Source organism: Ciconia boyciana, chromosome 11 (genome assembly GCF_034638445.1).
Source record: "Ciconia boyciana chromosome 11, ASM3463844v1, whole genome shotgun sequence".
NCBI lineage: Eukaryota > Metazoa > Chordata > Aves > Ciconiiformes > Ciconiidae > Ciconia > Ciconia boyciana.
Window position 1 is genome coordinate 15,629,896 of NC_132944.1, and position 17,153 is coordinate 15,647,048.

The 17,153-nt window shown below is 44.2% G+C and overlaps 1 protein-coding gene across 4 annotated transcripts in view; it reads left to right on the top strand.

The window, feature by feature from the left end:
* The window catches only part of LRIG1 (leucine rich repeats and immunoglobulin like domains 1), a 93,301-nt gene that overhangs the window by 61,545 nt on the left and 14,603 nt on the right, over nt 1–17,153 (top strand). For all 4 annotated transcript variants that reach the window (XM_072875751.1, XM_072875752.1, XM_072875753.1 and 1 more), the window contains exons 4-9: nt 264–401; nt 1,440–1,583; nt 3,867–4,010; nt 4,885–5,028; nt 10,066–10,209; nt 14,134–14,214. In XM_072875751.1, coding sequence (XP_072731852.1) covers nt 264–401; nt 1,440–1,583; nt 3,867–4,010; nt 4,885–5,028; nt 10,066–10,209; nt 14,134–14,214 — 795 coding nt within the window. The remainder of the gene's footprint in view (nt 1–263; nt 402–1,439; nt 1,584–3,866; nt 4,011–4,884; nt 5,029–10,065; nt 10,210–14,133; nt 14,215–17,153) is intronic.

Below are 17,153 nucleotides of genomic sequence, written 5' to 3' on the forward strand. Positions count from 1 at the left end.
GGAAATGTCTTGTACCATACCAGAAAAAGTGTCTGGAAGCTTGCAAATATCTGTGAGCTAATCTCTCTAGCCATAGGAACAGCATGGGGATTAGGGAAGATCTGTCTGGTGTGGGTTTCTCCTTGGACAGCTGTTGAAAAAGCACTGTAAGTCTGAGTGTGTGAACTCAGGGGCCAGCCTGTGGGCCTGCTGCAGCCTCAGGTATTCTTTCTGGTTTTTTAAGAGAACTAAATTGTCTCCGTTTCTCCTCCTGACTGTTTCAGGCATCACAACAGGATCCGCAGCATTGAAGCAAGTCAACTGAAGCCCTACGTTACCCTGGAAACGTTGGACCTGAGTTTCAATGACATCACGGAAATCCGAAACGGCTGCTTTCCGCAGGGACTTCACATAAAGGAGCTGTGAGTTTTTCTTGTTGGGAACAGCTTTTGTTGAGTACCACAGCAGTGAAAAGGGCCTCAAACCTTCTTTAAAAAATGGAGAGGAAATGAACGTACAAAGTTTGGGGTTATTCATCAGGATTTTAAGTGCAAAAGAGAATTAGAAGGCAGCACGTTGTCCCTACTGTCAGGTTATTTTTTGAGCTCTGTCCTTTTTGTTTCTGATGTATCTGTAAAGATTATTATTAATTGTATTGCACGGAAGTGTTGCAACAGAGAAAAGGTATTCTGCATCCTTCAGGTATGGGTGTCTTTACAGCTGGAAACCTAGAAGCCAGAAGAGCTGTCTCTGTCTTTTCCCCAGTGGGAAACGTATATGCTGTTTCCCAGATCAGCCCATGTACATCTGGAAGAAGGGAGGGGGAATGACTATTTCATCATTAAAATGGCTACTGAATGTTAAGAACAAAAATCTCTCATTGGTTATTTGAAGAAAACCGGGGGTTAAGCAGAGTAGCACCCTCCCAGTAGAGATGTTTGCCTATTCAGGGAAACAAAAAATAATCTGTGTTTTAGGTACCTTTGAAGAGGTGCAGATAGATAATCTGCTTGCATTAAAGTTTGCACCAAAGTTTCTGCCCCTGGTTGTAAGAAGATATAAGAGAGTGGTGTTGTGACTGATGTTTGCTTGTTATCCTGTACAAACAGACTGTGGCTAAGACTAGGGTCCAGGTAAAAAAGAGCCCAGGACAGATGCTGAGGGAAAAATGGGGAACGAATAGAGTCATCCTGCACTGGAATATCTTCCAGTTTCTGGCTTCCACTCCTGATTGCCTTGCTGAAGTAGGAGGATATCAAGGAGCTCTTGGGAAGTGCACAGCACTTCTCCACATTCGCCACATGGCTCTGGGAAAGGCACTGTGCTCTTTGTGCAGCCAGAAATCCAACTGATTTGAAGCCACCTCTGTAGTTTCACCAGCCTGCCTGGAGACCAACCGAATGCTGATAAAAGGAGATTTCTGACAGAACTGTTCATTTTTCTGCTGTGATTTATTGCAGCTACCTGGGGAGCAACAGAATCGGCACCCTGGAGCCTGGTGCTTTTGATAGTCTGTCACGGTCCCTGCTAACACTTCGTCTGAGTAAAAACAGGATCACTCAGCTTCCTGTCAAGGCATTCAGGCTACCCAGGCTAACACAACTGTGAGTAGAAATGTGCAGTTTAATTAAGCTCAGCCATACTTTATGGAGACAAAATGTCCGTGAGGATAAACACACCGAATGTCAGCCTTCCTCACCTGCTATCTATAAAACTTAGAATACACTATGCAGTAGTCCTCTGCCAGCACCTAGTAAAACACGCTGGGAGAGGGTCCTTTTTGTCTTGCAGCTGCTGGCTTTTCAAGCCATTCTTTTGATCAGGTGGGAAGGGAGGGATGCTGCAGCAGACATCAGCACTTGACAATGCACTTTGGCAGCGTAAGACACATCCATTCCCTTAAAAGCTGCTGGTGTCTGTGGTGCAAGAGAGGTTTGGAAGATGTTTGTATTGCGAGTGACAGAGCTCAGCTACCATGTGAGTTTTTCAAGACCACACAGGTATCTTTATGTGGCAATAAAAAAGTAATGATGGAAGGTTGTTAAACTGTGCGGTGATACTTGGGCAGAGAAAATAGCACTCTAGATGAGTTAACACACACGTCGTTGTCCTGCCTGTGGTCCGTATGGCAGGAGTTGCATGGGGACACATAGACATCTGCAGCTATAAATACGCTTTATGTGTAAAATAGTAGCACTAATGGTTTAGCTTTTCCCTTCTGCTGCTGTTGGAGAAATGGGCCCAGCCTGAGGCCTGTTGCAGTCTTTGCATCAAATTTGATAGGCAAAAGGTCAACCTCTGTCTGTTGAACATAAAGTCCACAAAAGCTGTTGGAACTCACACCTCTAAATGGCAACCCCTTGACTGAGAGACAAATCCTTATGCCAAGATGTGTCTAAGGAATGGGTGTGCATTTTTTCTTGTATACATGTAGGATTTATAGCCAATTTGGGATTGAACAGTGTGACACAATAGCATATGCATCTTAAAAGTCTGTTGCCTCTCAGTTGGAAGTTACTGTCTATTGACTGAGAGCTTGAAATCCACTGTGTTCGTCTGCATCATGTGCAAAACTGTAATAAAAATGAAGGTCAACTCATCTGTTTAGGAACACAGTTTTCACTGAAAGTTGGAGTAATTGGTACTGTTAAAGACAGTCTCACAGCTGGTTGTTTAACCCTATAGATAAACATGAATGAATTGCAAGTTATACAGACATGATGTGTTGCAGAATTTGTGTACAGTTCTTTTTCTGGCAAAGCATAATTCACTAATAGCCTAGGAAGTGCAGTAAGGCAAGAGTCTTTAGGACTGCAAACTTTTTAATTGTTTACTTGACTTTAATTACACTCCAGTGCAAGTTCAACATTGTTTTTTTAGGCAGTTAAAAAGTAAGCTTAAAGTTTCTATGGCTTCCTCATCTTTTCCAAAACAAGTTCTGATGTTGTAACCTCCACCATTTTCTTAAACACAAATGCTGAATAGGGAACTACCCTTAGGTTAGTCTAGTATGTGCAGAAAGGTATCCATTTTAAAAGCTCTATCTCAGCTTTAGTGCATTGCGTTGATGAAGTTTTCTACTGACTTTATGGAACTGGGTTTTCACTTGGTATGTCTGGGTCTAGCAATCCATAAGACTGTTTGATATGGGTTGGTAAAGCGTGCTGTGATGATGTTCATATTGCTATTCAGAAAAAAAACTATTCCCAAAATTTAGGAATCCCTCCCCACCCGGGGGAAAAAAAAAAGAAAAAGAAATGTAATGAACCAAGTTGGGAGATCTTTGTATACACAAAATAATAAGACTGCCTTGTTATTGGAAACAACTTGTTTCACTCTTTATTAGTTTCTTATAATAGGAAAAAATGTGAAATTTGTCAGGGGAACTGAAAGCTTTCCTTTCAAACTTAGCCATAAAATTTCCTCTTGGGCTTACAGTTCTTATGGCACCCGCCTGTTTCAGAGCACATTTTTACTGGGCGATTACAAGTCCTGTAAAAACAATGGATTGTAAGGGAAATAATGCTGATGTTTAACTGTATTCAAATGGTGCCTCTGCTTGAGAGAAGATGACGTGAAAATTGATGAAAAGGATAAATGGCTTAAAAGAAGTGCAGAGAGAGGAGTGATGAAGAGGAATTGCTGCACTGTCTCTGTTAATTCTCTATAGTGAAAGTCTGTCCCAGGGTGAGTTTATTTAAGCAATCACACCCAGCTGACTTCCCTGGCTAGCTCTGGGATTGAAAATTTCCGGTGTGCTTCTGCTCTCTCCTGGGAACCGTTGACAGAGGAGTTGTTGGCATTGCTGTCCCTATTGTATGCTGCACAGATGATTTCGTGAGAAAGGACTGGGATTTAATAAACTTGTATGGCCTTGGTGATTTTAGGGAGCTGAACCGGAATCGCATCCGCCTGATTGAAGGCCTGACATTCCAGGGACTGGACAGCTTGGAAGTCCTGAAACTCCAGCGCAACAACATCAGCAAATTGACTGATGGGGCTTTCTGGGGTCTAGCCAAGATGCAAGTTCTGTAAGTTGGAGAAATGGGCTCTTTTCCCTTAAACAGCCTGGACTTCACCTGCTATCATATCCTTCTCTGCATTTTAGCAAGGACTCCCATCAGAGACCTGTGGGCACCTGTGCCAGTCCTCGTGCTTCTTTCTATGTCCTGCATGTACAGAGCTCTGCCATGCTGCAACTTACATGCTACATGCTAAGCTTCTGTTTAGTTGACCCACAGTTTACTAAAGCTCATTGCTTTACCAGGTGTTCAATAAAAAAAGTCCCGTTTTTCAAGCTGTGGCGGTATTCCTTTGAAAGTTTGACGATTTGAACATTCAGTAAGATCTCAATTAGTCTTTAAATAAAAGCTCATCTGGCTTCCGCAGAGTTGTTTTGACTGATACATGTAAACTCTGTGTGGCAGACCTGATTATTCTGCCTCTTTGGGATACCTAGAAATCAAGCTGGCCTATCTCAGTGATGCGTTCTTTCCATACGGGAGAACAAATTAAATAGTCATTGCAGAGAAGTGCTTGAAACTTCCAACATGATTGGCTTGGAAGTGTGTTTGCAAGGTCACAAGTGATCAAGGCAGCATGTTTCTGGGTGCTGCTGTCACGCAACTGAGACTCTGTAAATACAAACTTGAATGGGATGCTTTAAGCCCAGTTTAGTTGCAGTGGAGCATACCTCTGCAGTCACAGCACATTCTGGGCATTTCCTTTATGTTGTCCTTGAATTTCGATCCTTCACTTGCACAAGAAATGCCCACACATGCACCTATCCACATGGGTATGTAGAAGGGTGTGTAGGAATGGCTAAAATCCCAGTCTTTGTTGGAAATTCTTCAGAATTTGACCAGTGCTACTTATCTGTCAATTCCTTCTGATTTTTCTCTGCAGCCACCTGGAGTATAACAGCCTGACAGAAGTAAACAGCGGCTCTCTCTATGGCCTTTCATCTCTGCACCAGCTTCACCTCAGTAACAACTCCATATCCCGCATCAACCCCGATGGCTGGAGCTTCTGTCAGAAGCTGCATGAGCTGTAAGTTGGTTTCTATTGTGGTTGGCTGGGCAGGGTTTGATGATAATGTAACGTTGGCAGGAAAGGGGAGTAAGGATTTTTCCCAATCACGTCTTACAGCTCCTGCTGTATCAACCTGTAGAAATGCAGGAACTGCAGCCTCCTAAGTGATGCCCTTGTTATTCATGATGTTATGACCTTCAGATCACCTGTTTAAGATACGTTTGCACCAGAAACAAAGACTAGAACCCACTAAAAGTATACAGTGCCAAAAGACCTGGAGAGTTTGTGATCTGTGGCTTGCCAAAGCTTTTTAGCTAGCTAGTTACAAGACGTGCACGGCTTGCCATATAATGACTGTGCAGCCTGAAGGAAACTTTGCTTTATCCTCTGTATTTACAAAGAACAATCATGTTTTTAACCAGCAGAGATTTGGCCCTTTAAAGGCAGTTCGCCTTGTTTCTCCTGTTTACACTTTACCCTTCCTGTAGGGCTCAGTTGTTTAAAAGTAAATACATTGACTTTGCTCTTCTGAGATTTCCAGCTGTGAATACAGTCTCTTTGATAAATGAAAGAAAGCCTTGCTGCTGAGGACAGCCCCACAAGGGTGTCTTTTGGGTCTGTGGCACTGCTTGATGCCTTTTTGAAGAGATACACATGGATGGTTGCAGTATTTACAGAAGTAGCTGTCATCCCCTCGGTGGGACTGTGGAAAGATTCACTTTTTTCTTTGGAGAACTTGACACATGTGGTTAGCGGAACTGTAATTCATTCTGCTTGGTGCTCGGAAATCTCTTGTTAAACATTGTTAGGGATTCTCCTATCCACCAAAAAGCAGTACAGTAAAGCAGCTTCCTGCTTTCAGAGGCCTCACTCTGGACTCAGACTAAAGGTCGGTATCTGCCTACCTAGCTGTGGGTCCCTAGTGTTTTGGGATGTGGATTCAGAGATAAGCGGACATGGCACATGTCATTCCTTTACGTTTAGAAGCTGTAGAATTAATGTGTTAGCCCAGTGACCAGCTGTGATCTTCTCTTGAACCCAAATTACTTATTCAGATGTGGATTATTTTTGGGGGGCACAAGGAAATTTTTTTTTTTTTTTTTTTTTAGGTAAATACATATGTGATTGTTTAATTACCTAATTTTTCATACTGCTGTGAAACTGCCCATGCCTAAAGGGCTCCTTTGCTTGGCACAGTGCTGTAGACAGTTACAGTTCTTTCATGTGCAGATCCTGAAGTGGTATTTGACTGGATTAAAGGCAGTGTCAATGGAGAAATCTGCAAAGCAACAGATCAGAATTGGCACCATGCTCCACCCATGGTCTGCTTAAATCTGAAGCATCAAGAAAGGGGAATCTACCTTCCTAGGGCACTCACAGTTGGACCCCTGGAACAGTCAAATTCAGATCACTACACTGCGTTAGTAGCACAGCTCTGGGAGCTTTCTGCTGTTAGGGACCCAATATCTGGTGCCTGTGTTGAAGCTTTATTTCAGCCGGGTTCAGATGGGATGGGTAAGCTCCATCTGCATCTTGCAGAGCTAACATCAGAACTCTTTTAGTGAGAACTATGCTTGTCTTTTCTACCTGACACTGTCTTTGCAAACCCTCAAGGTTTAGATGGGAGGTTGCATGTCATGTTGAGTTCTTTATTTGTCAGGTATGGATTGGGATCTCTTGCCAACAAGTAGTGCTAGTGGTGAGCTGTCCTGGCTTAGAGGCCGTCCTCTGCAGTAACTGCAGAAACCCAGTGCAGGACTCAGTTGCTCTGTTGCAGAATGGGGTAAATTTGGAAGACACCTGGTGGTGTGAGAGGGTAGGAGCCACTGGGGCGTGCTTGGCCTGACAAACAGGATTGTGCTAGAGTGTGAGGCCAGAGACGACATTAGCTGAGATTCGAAGGTGATTATGTGGGTGTTAGCACACATCTCTGCAAAATACTACAAGCTCTTGCAGGTGTTGCCTTTAGGGTAAGGCTGCTGCAGAGAGCCATCAGATACTCCTAACTGAAACTCCCACAGCCAAAGAGTACTTGTAGGAGAGGTCTGCTCTGAAATTGAAGAGTGAGGAAAGGAAGCACTAGATACATCTAGACTGCCTCCGTATACGTCTTTGAATGTGTACGTTTCATTCCTTATTAAAAGATGCTTGCTCACCTCCCCTGTTGCTAAATCTGCTACGTTTCATTTATCAGAAAACACTGTCTCTGGTTGTACAGGGAATGAATTTCAAAGTCCTTGACCCAACAAAGAGAGATGGCCAAGACCCCTGCTTATCTGTGCTAAGGAAGGAGGCGGTCATCTGAAGGATGAATTGTCTCTCCTTCAGTTGTTGGGAGAAAACGTGAGCCCAGGGCTCTGGTCTGATGTAAAAGCAAACAAGGAAAGAGAGCTCTTGCCTTGTTATGGACATGAGAAAGAGCTGATTGTATTCACTAGTCAGGTGCTAGGGCATCAACATCATGGAAGAATCCACAGTGGGAGCATAGGATTTCATCAGAGGTGAATGATGACTTGGCTGCTGGGTCTTTCTTTTTCGTTTTTTACCTATAGTTTGGTCAATGAGAATGAAATGTATTAGATGTACCTGGTCCAGAACTGGCGGGCAGCCGGAGCCACAGCTGGAGAACAGGTTTCTGGTTAAGCCCTTTATGTATCACTTTTGGCGTGCTTCTCTGTATGCTGCTCTCCCATTTCCTCGCCAGGCCAAAAGGGTTGTGTAGGCTAGCGTTTCCACTTGTTCGTTCCAGTGATCTCTCACTGGTAGAGAGATGAGAAGGTAGTGGAAGCAGCAGAGACCTGCTGACTTCTCTCAACCCAGATAATCTAAACTGCTGAGGAGGGGAACACACTGTTTTGCAAATTGGCCTGTCCCATTGGCAGGAAGCAGAGCCCTTACATGTTGAAGGAAGCCACTGCCAGGTGCGTTAGCTCCTGAAACCTTCCATCTGGTTGCAGCTATGGAGAGAGCCCAGCCCTCTGCTGCTGTCCGTCCATCTTGAGGTGATGTCAGGATGAACGGAGGGGAACATGCCTTCACCAGTTGTGGCAGGAACTCTTCTGTGTAGAATCAAAAGGAACTATTTTTTCTCTCAGCCAGGTTTAGGATTACTTTTGAACACTTCTTTTTTTTTTTTTTTTTAAAAAGCCAAATTCTTTAATCGCAGGTGAGGACATAATTTTGACCAGATGCCAGTTCTTCATAACTAACGCTACAACTTTAGGAATTAAAGTATGTTGTCCCATACCTTCTTCAAACTCATTAATCTTTGCTGAATTTTTTCCAAAGCTTGCCCTCTGCCCACTCACATAGCTAAAAGATAGACAGCTCGTTTGCCAAGTAAATGACACTCTCAGTACTTCGAAGTATGTGTCTGTTTTGACTTAGGTTTTGGCTTTGCAGTGACTTTCATGCAAGCCCTAGACGTGTTTTTAAGCAGACTCATTAACAGGCAGTACTAGAAGAGGAATTTGGAGGTTTGGAACTCGGTGAGATTTTTTTTCTTGTTGTCTGTGCAATGAAGGATTTCAGTGCTTGTTCAAAGCTGCATAACTCCACTTTTTGAAAAGTGTAGCAGCCCAAATGCTCACATCTTTTGAAGTGACTTGTATTCCCAAGTCATGAAGGTATTTTCGAAAATCCTATGCAACTGCCCTTTGTGAAGAGGTAAGCTTGAGAAAATGTGAGTAGCGGCATGTAGCTGAATGCCACTTTTTATACACCACATGTCAGTGTGCAGGAAACTTAAAGCTGAGGCTATTGCTGGTCACACTCACCTGCCAGTAGCCCTGCAGGGCTTACCCAGCTGCAGAGACATCCAGAGATCAGGAGGAATATACTCACAGTGGAGAGCTGTGGGTGGATGCTTCAGGCTGAAGATCGCTGACCAGTGACTCTGCCTGCTGCTACCTCAGGAGGACCCTCATTTGATGAGCCAAGGTGGCCTTCAACATCAGCAGCGCTGGGGCTTTACTGCTTGCGTAGAAGGTGGTTGCATATTGTGTGAGGTGTCTGCAGTGGCTTGTAGCTTCCCATACCCTGCCCTCGGTGTCAAATCTCAGAAGCCTCATCTGCACCCTGGCTGGGAGAGAAAAACAGCTTTCTTGCTACCACCTTCCAAACTGCAACAGGAGTAGCACTTAAAAAAAAAAAAATAATCTCTAAAACCAGAGATAATACAGGCAAAGGGAAGAGATGGATGGAAAACTAGGAAAAAGCCAACCCTTCAGTATTAGTCACCTGTAAGTGGAGAAGATTTCAAGCAGACTATACACTCCTTGACAAAGGGGAGTGGGAGGCAAGGCTGCTGGTTTACAACAGATACCTCCTTCCTGTGCATGAAAGGAAGCATTCAGTTGCCTTGTGGTGAAATGCTTTTGGCTCTCAACTGGGGTGGAGCAGGCTGTGAAGACACCCACACCCAAACACCTGGGGCTTGCTGTGCACAAGTGCAGAACGATAAGACACCTTCTGAATACAGAAGTCTGGACCGTGCCAAGAGTGCGTGTGAACTTCAAAATCCATCTGTTTGACATCACTCTCCACCTTGCAGGGCGTGGGGAAGGAGGGGACTGCTTTTTCCTGTAAGCTGCAGAGGGAGTCCAAATGGAGTGAGGATTGAACACAACCAGGACTGATACCTGAGTGTTGCCTATACATCTGGGGGCTGAGGACGGGTGGTGCTCCCAGGCTGTAACCTAGCCATACAGGCCATGGAGAAAGAGTAGCTTCTCCCCGCCATAACTAACAGCACGCATATTAGTTTATTGCTCCCATTCACTTCTGGAGGAGCCTCTCTCTATTGCCTGTACAGAAGACTTCCCTATAACTGGGTACCAAATGCCTTCTGCTCCCTTATGGTCATCCAGGCTGCCCCATGGGAATCTTGTGGGAATATTTGCAGACTGCAGTCTTGTTTCCTAATCAAGCTGTTATGTATCCACCCAGTACACATCGCCTCTTGTAAGGTGGTTGTGGGAGGCAGGCACTGGTTGGCACAGAGGGGTTTGGAAAATGCTGGTTGGATTGACAAGGGCTGTTGTTTTTTTTCTTCAGAATACTCTCTTACAACAACCTAACCAGGCTGGATGAGGGAAGCTTGGCAGACCTTGGGGGACTGCATGTACTACGACTGAGCCACAATTCCATCAATCATATTGCAGAAGGTGCCTTCAAGGGACTCAAAAACCTACGTGTCCTGTAAGTTGTCCCCAGCTTTTGTTAACTAACACCTGTCTTCCCTCCACAGTTTGTGTTCTGTCAAACTGTTCTGCTTTGCAGTTGCTTTGTGTGCCTGTGTCCTCAGCGTCAAACTCCCCTACACGTTGCTCAGTTGTCTTCAGCAGCTGTTGTGTTTACCCCATTATTCAATTTCAGTGACCTTGTATTTTTTAATTACGAGTAGTTAGGAGAATTGCAGTTGGACTGCTCAGTGTGGCAGGGTGCTTTCAGAGTAGAGGGCTCCAGAGTAAAATTATAGGAACATAGGACAGGATCCTGAATCTAGCCTAGCTGAGCAAAAATCCCTGAGGTTTCAGTCCTTCAGCTAATAGCAGAATTTCTCTTGCCATCATATTGACTTTAATTGAAATTCTTAGAAAAGGACAGTTTCTGCTGGGTCATTCTGCACTCAGGAAGAGTAGGGAATGATTCCTTCCAGTGACAACGCTGGAAATTTGAATATCCTCTTAAATGTGCTATCGAGCATTTTTGCGTGCTGCTACTTTTTTTTTAATTGAATAATAAATATAAGATCCTGGGCTAAGATGGTGTTGAGAAGAAAAAAACAATGGCAAAACAAAGAAATTAAGAGGTTGGGCTTGGGATCTGATTATACCAGAAGTGTAACAATACATGAAGCTTCACCCAGTCTTGGGTCCAACCATGGGAGCAGGAAGCTGCTACAGGTACCATGAGAGTAACTGGAAGTCTTCCTCTGTAGTGCAGAATTGGGCTCACTTGGGTCATGAAATGTTCTGTTGCTCTGATTTTCGTGGTAACCTCTGAACAACAAAAAAGTTGCCATGCTATCAAGGGAAAAGTTTCATGTGCCCTAATATTGAATTGCAAAATGATCCATTCAATGGTGGCTATGGCCATTTACCAGAAACTTTTATTTTGAAGTCAATGACACAACATAATACCTGGAAATGTCACACTGGAAATGAGCTTGCCATCTAGACGATAGCAACTTCTAGATTTTAGGGCTAATAGAGACCATTGGACAGATCAATCTAACCTCCTCTGGGACGCCAGCTATAGAATTCCACCATTATACACTGTTAAGCACAAGAGCTACGTTAGATTGAGGTACATCTGGGATTGCCTTAGAAACATCAGAAGATGGGGAATCCAGGTTTTTTAATTGTCCATTCCTGCAGCTGTGTTGCCTCTGTCTCCCTTAGTTGTACCTGCAGAGCTGCTGGCTGCTTTCCCCCTGTCTCCAGAGGCTGCAGGCTCAGCACGTTCAGCTGGCACACCACAAAATTCTCACAGCCTGTGTTACAGCACTGTCCAAGCTCCCAGGCTGGTTGAGTTCAGCAGGCTGATTTAATTCTTCAAAAGAAAAAAACCCTACTTTGATACTTTTATTCCTCTTCAGAAGCCCATTGTGGCCTAAGTAATTAAAAGGAAATGGGAACAGAAAGATCTCCCCTCTTTACAGTACTTTTTGCATCTTACTTTTTCCTTTATTGAAGTTCACAGTGAAGGAAGTGACTGGAAAGTGAGTTTGGGTTTTGTTTGCTTTTTTTCCTTTTTCTAAACTTAAGCCAAAGTCTTTCAGCCACTGGGCATTCAGAAGGGGACCTCTCTGAGGCAGCTGTCAAGAGCGGAACTAAAGGTTTCCAAAGAAAAATGGAGGGGAAGGGGAGCTAGTAGTTCTCTCTGCTCTGCAGTGGATGTGGAGGCTCTTTCATGTCTAGGGCCGAGGGGGGAGGAGGAGAGGGAGTGTGTGAGCGAGCTCTAATTTAATAAAGAGAAAGGCCTATTGGGTCCTGCACCTGGTGAAAAAGACCCGAGCATGCTTTAATTATGGCCTGTTGTTGGGGAGCCTTTGGTGGGTGTGAAACTGCTGAAATGTGGAGCTATTCAAATAGAGGTCAGGCCCAGAGACCTCGGAGCACAATGATTAACAAGGCTGCAAGCATTCAAGCTCAGCCAGCCAGAAAGAATAGGAAATTGGCAACAGGGGCTGGGAGAGGAGTTTGAATACAAAGAGAGCTAGGCCAAAATACCCCGCTCTTTTTTTTTCCTCTCGCTATTTTCACTCATTTGTTAAAAAGGTTTTTATTCCTCCTTTCTAACACTAAACCTTTGAGTTGCCTCTGGATGAACAAGCAATACCATTTTCTTTTCCTTTTTCAAGAAAACACAATGTGTGGCAGTCAATTAATAAAAGTGTGTGTCAGAGAGCTCCTACAGGCTGTTCCCACTTGTCTCTCTCTGCCATGGGAAAGGGTTTGCTGGTCCAAAGACTGGTAGCCTGTGGTGGAACTGAAGAGGAGAAATGTCTAAGAAGGAATTTGCCCTTAAAAAACAAACAGAACAATGGGCATTGGCTTGGCAACCATAGGGGAAATGTAGAAACTTAGTTCCAGGAGGACCTATTTGCTCCTGCCCCGCTCAGCGCTGAAAATCTCAGCACATCAAAGCATCTCTCCTGGACTTGTCTCTTACGCCACCACAGCATTATGTGCGCCCACACCCTGCCGGGATGTTGAGTTTTTATCCATCCCTTTGGCATAGACCTACCCACAGATCACCCTGACATCCCCAGTGGTGCTGGCTTAGGCCAGGATTCCCCAGGGACATGAGATTCAGGTCTCACACTGAAGGCAGCTGAGAAACAGGAATTGTGGCTTTTGGCCATCTCCCTTCACATCTTTAGTTCACGCACCAAAGTCGAGAAACAAGCAAAGACTGCAGCCAGCTTAGGTACTGAGAGCAAAAGTCTGAGCCCCATCTCAGCTGAGGAAAACCATGCCAGTATTTAAACTGTGGGATTTTTTTAATTTCTGTTCTCTTCTTTTGGGTTATTGTGTATTTGTGCCCCATAGCCCAGAAGCTACGCTATGATGCCCTTGTCTGGAATGTTGCAAAATGCAGGGGGCTTTGTTTTGGAAATATTTTGCTTTTTTTTTGGTCTTTATATATTTAAACTGGAAATGTTCTGATAATAATCTTCAAAAGGTGCGAAAGGAGTACCTGAGGGTTCGGGAGGTTATCTGGATGGTTTAGTTTGCTTTGTTGTTGGTTTTTGCTAGGTTTTAAATCAGAGTGATGTAACAAAACCAACAAAGCCTATTTATTTTTTTCTTTCTTTTTACTTAACATTAGAAGTGATAAATTTCTGTCTGTGGTGCTGGGTATTCATTGCTAGCTGGAATTAAAGCTGGGGGGAAGGATTTTTAAACAGACTGTTTAAACAGCTTTTGTGGATCTCTGTGTTTGTTCTGTGTGCTTGTTTTTCTTCAGACCTCTTTGACTCTTGTAATTGATGGTCAATTTGAAAGCCAAAAGAAGCTAACTCTGAAAAAGGAATTCTTACTCTTTTTTTTAAAAAAAAGAAAAAGTGGTTATACAGAGAGTTAGGCTTGTGTAGTGCTGCTTTCCTTTGTTGAGCTTTCAAGTTCATTGCCAGAAAAAAATGCAGCTTCATAGAAAATACATCAAATCATCTTCTGAAGATACAGCTATAGACAAATACATGTATACACTGGAATAGCCAAAGTTATCTTAATTCATGATAGTAGCATTTAAGGACAGCTGTTTCTTGCAGTTTAGTTTTGGGACTTTATTTTCTTTTTCATCCTTTTGTTTGGATGCACAGAATTAGAAAAGGACTGAAACCAACCTGTTAAAAAACAGCTATCTGCTACTGCTGCTGCCTCAGAAACAGGGTTTCAGCTAGGAAAAAGCCAGGGCTCTTTTTGGAATGCACCATCTCAGTATGGGTCAGTGCAGGAAAAGTGATCAGTGCTGCTTTGCTGCAGGACTCAGCTTTTACTGATAACTGTCAGGAGAAAATGGGAAGCTCTTCGTGTGGCATTCTCATTGTTTGTTTTTAACAATGAGCCTAGGACTGAGACACTGATCATGAGCTCTCTCTTGTCCTCTGCCTAGGGAACTGGACCACAACGACATCTCAGGCACAATAGAAGATACCAACGGAGCCTTTACAGGCCTAGAAAACCTAAGCAAGCTGTGAGTATCCCTGGGTTTGAAGTTCTGCAAAGCAGTCGTGTTGTGTGCCTGTGTTGGGTTGGGTCTCTCCGATGTAGCCTTTCTCCCTTTGGAACAAGATAAAAATCAACAGAAAATCTGAGATATAGTAGTTTTTCAGGCTCACTGCAAGAGTGCAAATGTGGTTATCAAGCACTTGTGTTTCTAAGCAGGTATGAGGCAACTACAGTTCTTTTAAAGCAATGAACAGACGGTGCCACATGCTGTAGTTCAGAGACACAGGAGAGAGAAACTTATTTTCATCTGTAAGATTCAGCACAACTGTTCTTTGCTTCCAAAAGCAAACAGCAACAAAAAAGGCCCCTTGCAATCTTCGGTGAAGCACTGATTGATGCAGCAAATAACAATAAACAGAAGAGAAAAATCACCCCATTTCCTGTTACAACAGAGAATTGAAACAGGATTCGTTTCTGTGGGACACTGTCTGAGAGTGATCTTTTGGGCTTGCTTCCATGTGCAGTGACAATAAAAGGCACCATGGGGCATAGGCTCTTAAAGAGATAAAAAGAAACCTAAGGCAAGCATGCGCCTTGCAAATGTTTATAGCTTGCTTGGCCTTTGCAAGTATTTTCGCATTGCTCTGTGCTTGTTCGTGTTCCATTTGAAATCAGCTATATAAATCAGCCCTGTCAGAGAAGTCTCTGATGGCTTGTGACAAATCAAGAGTCTTTCTAATCATTACCTCTTGCCTTTGTTTAAGTTCTCAGCACCCCCCCATCACACTGTCTCTGATGCTGAGATGGCACAGCCAGAGGTGCAGTAAAAGTACCTCGATGGATAGCAGATGGCTAGAATGAATCCTGGCAGGCGGTATATTGTCACGATCTCATTAGAGACTCCTGGGGGAGTGGGAAGAGCCGTGGCAGGATTCGTGCCATCGAATATATGGGACATAATGCTTAGATGGAGAAGAAAAATTTTGAAGTCACAGACATAGAGGGCATTTGATCATTGTTGAGGGGACTCACTGGATCCAAGAAGAGGGGAACCAAGTTGTAGCTGCGAGTAAAGTGAGGCAGAAAGCAGAGGACTTAAGGACGGGGGGGGCAGTCAGGCAGGGAGGTAGAAGCAGTGTGGGAGAGAGAGAGGCCAGTAGGAATCTCTGTGCACATGGAGTTGGGAAATATTCCCACAAGTTGCTAGAGAAAAGGCAGAGGAGCAGATGTGGCGGGTGGGAGAGTCCTTGGCTGCTGTTGCTGAAGTTTTTTGTTTGTCTGAATAAACCAGTGAAACCATGTGAGCAGCTAGAAGGGTAGTGGGAGCAGAGGCTGTGTCCAGAGGGATTTGCAGGCTGTAGGATTGTGAGTCTGTAGTGCTGCTTTGACAAGGGGGAGAAGGTGGAGGAAAGGAGCAGAGAGAGAGCGAGCTGTCCTGGTGGGACATCCACAGTAGGGCATCCCTCCAACATGGCCACTGGCATGAGAGCAAAAGTGGTGGTCTCAGGTGATTGGGATATGTTAGAAATGCTGGGTGCAGATAACAGGAGAGAGGTGAAAAAGCCAGAGAAAGCATTGAGGGAAAGAGTTCAGCAAAAGGATTGACTGAGCAACGAGGAGAAATGAGCACTGACGAGTTGTGGGGGTCAGGCAGAGGCCAGGAGTTATGACAAGGAGCAGGAGGAGGAAGGAAGGGAGAAGAGGCAGCCTGTGGGCTTGTGCAGGTTGTGTGTTTGGAGCTCTGGGCAGAGCAGCTATCACTCCCCTGTGAAATGGCCATGGCCTGATCTCTGGTGTTTATCATCCGGTACAAGGAACTGCTTCGAAAGGTGTCCGGTTTTGTCTGCTGTTAGCAAAGGATGCAGCAGGGACTTACGCAAGTCTAAAGAAGCCGGGTTTGCATCTTTTTTCACATCGTTGACCTCTGTCTTCTGTTGCACATGGACTTGGGCCAGTTTTGGGTCTGGTTGAACACAGGGAAGGACATGTGACCGTGGTTTGTGGGCGTCATTGCAGCAAATTTCATAGCCTGGAAGAGCATGTGAATCAGGTTGGTCTTCGGCAGAAAGGAGTGGTTTGGTTACCTGACAGAGCGAACCTGCTGTTGGACAGACAGGCTGCTGGGATCGTTCGTTGTCAGCCAGAGTGTAAGGCTAGAAAAACCCTGAGAATATGAGAATATTTCATTATATTTCTTGAGGCATTTGGGGGACACTTGGGAGTGGTCAGTTTTAAAGGGATCTGCTCAGGTCTGTTTTAGCTCATCAGCACTTAAATCCCAAACTTGTAATTTCGTCTAAGGCTGAAGTGAGTATCATTCTTGCTGGCAGGATCTTTTCATAACTAAAATAAAACATCAGCCTTTACAGCAAACATTTCACTGCATGATTTAGGGCCTGTGTTTAAACTGTCAACCAGCCTTAAATACATTAGCATACAAAAAATAAATGGGCACTTCAGAGGAGACCTTCCAATGAATTAATAATCACCTCATCTCTGTGGAGATTGCCTTAAAAGCCGTTCCCCTTTGATCTGGCACAGATTAGCCTCTGAAAGGATTTAGCACAGAGAGGGTTGTTCGCTGAAATGAAGGTGTTAAACTGAGAGGTGGGGAGGCCAGTCACTTTAGCCTTCTCTGAATTATATATGAAGCTCTCCAGGATGGAGAGCACAGGCCTAAATTAAAATGTTGCTTCAAGAAAGAGGGAGTTGAGAAGCACCGAAGCATAAAAAGCATCAGTGGAATTGCTGGGGAACGAGTTTCCTAATTATTCAAGCTGCTAAATGTAACCGGTTTTTTGATGGCTCACTCAGTGACTGAGATCTTCCTGCAGGTGCAAAACTGGCTGGAGGAGAAAATGCTGCTTTCTAATGAATTGCGTGCCTAGGTGTAATTACACTTATGCAATCACCGGGAGAGCATGCTTGCGCCTAGCTCTGCTGACAGCAGAGGAGTGTTTCTGG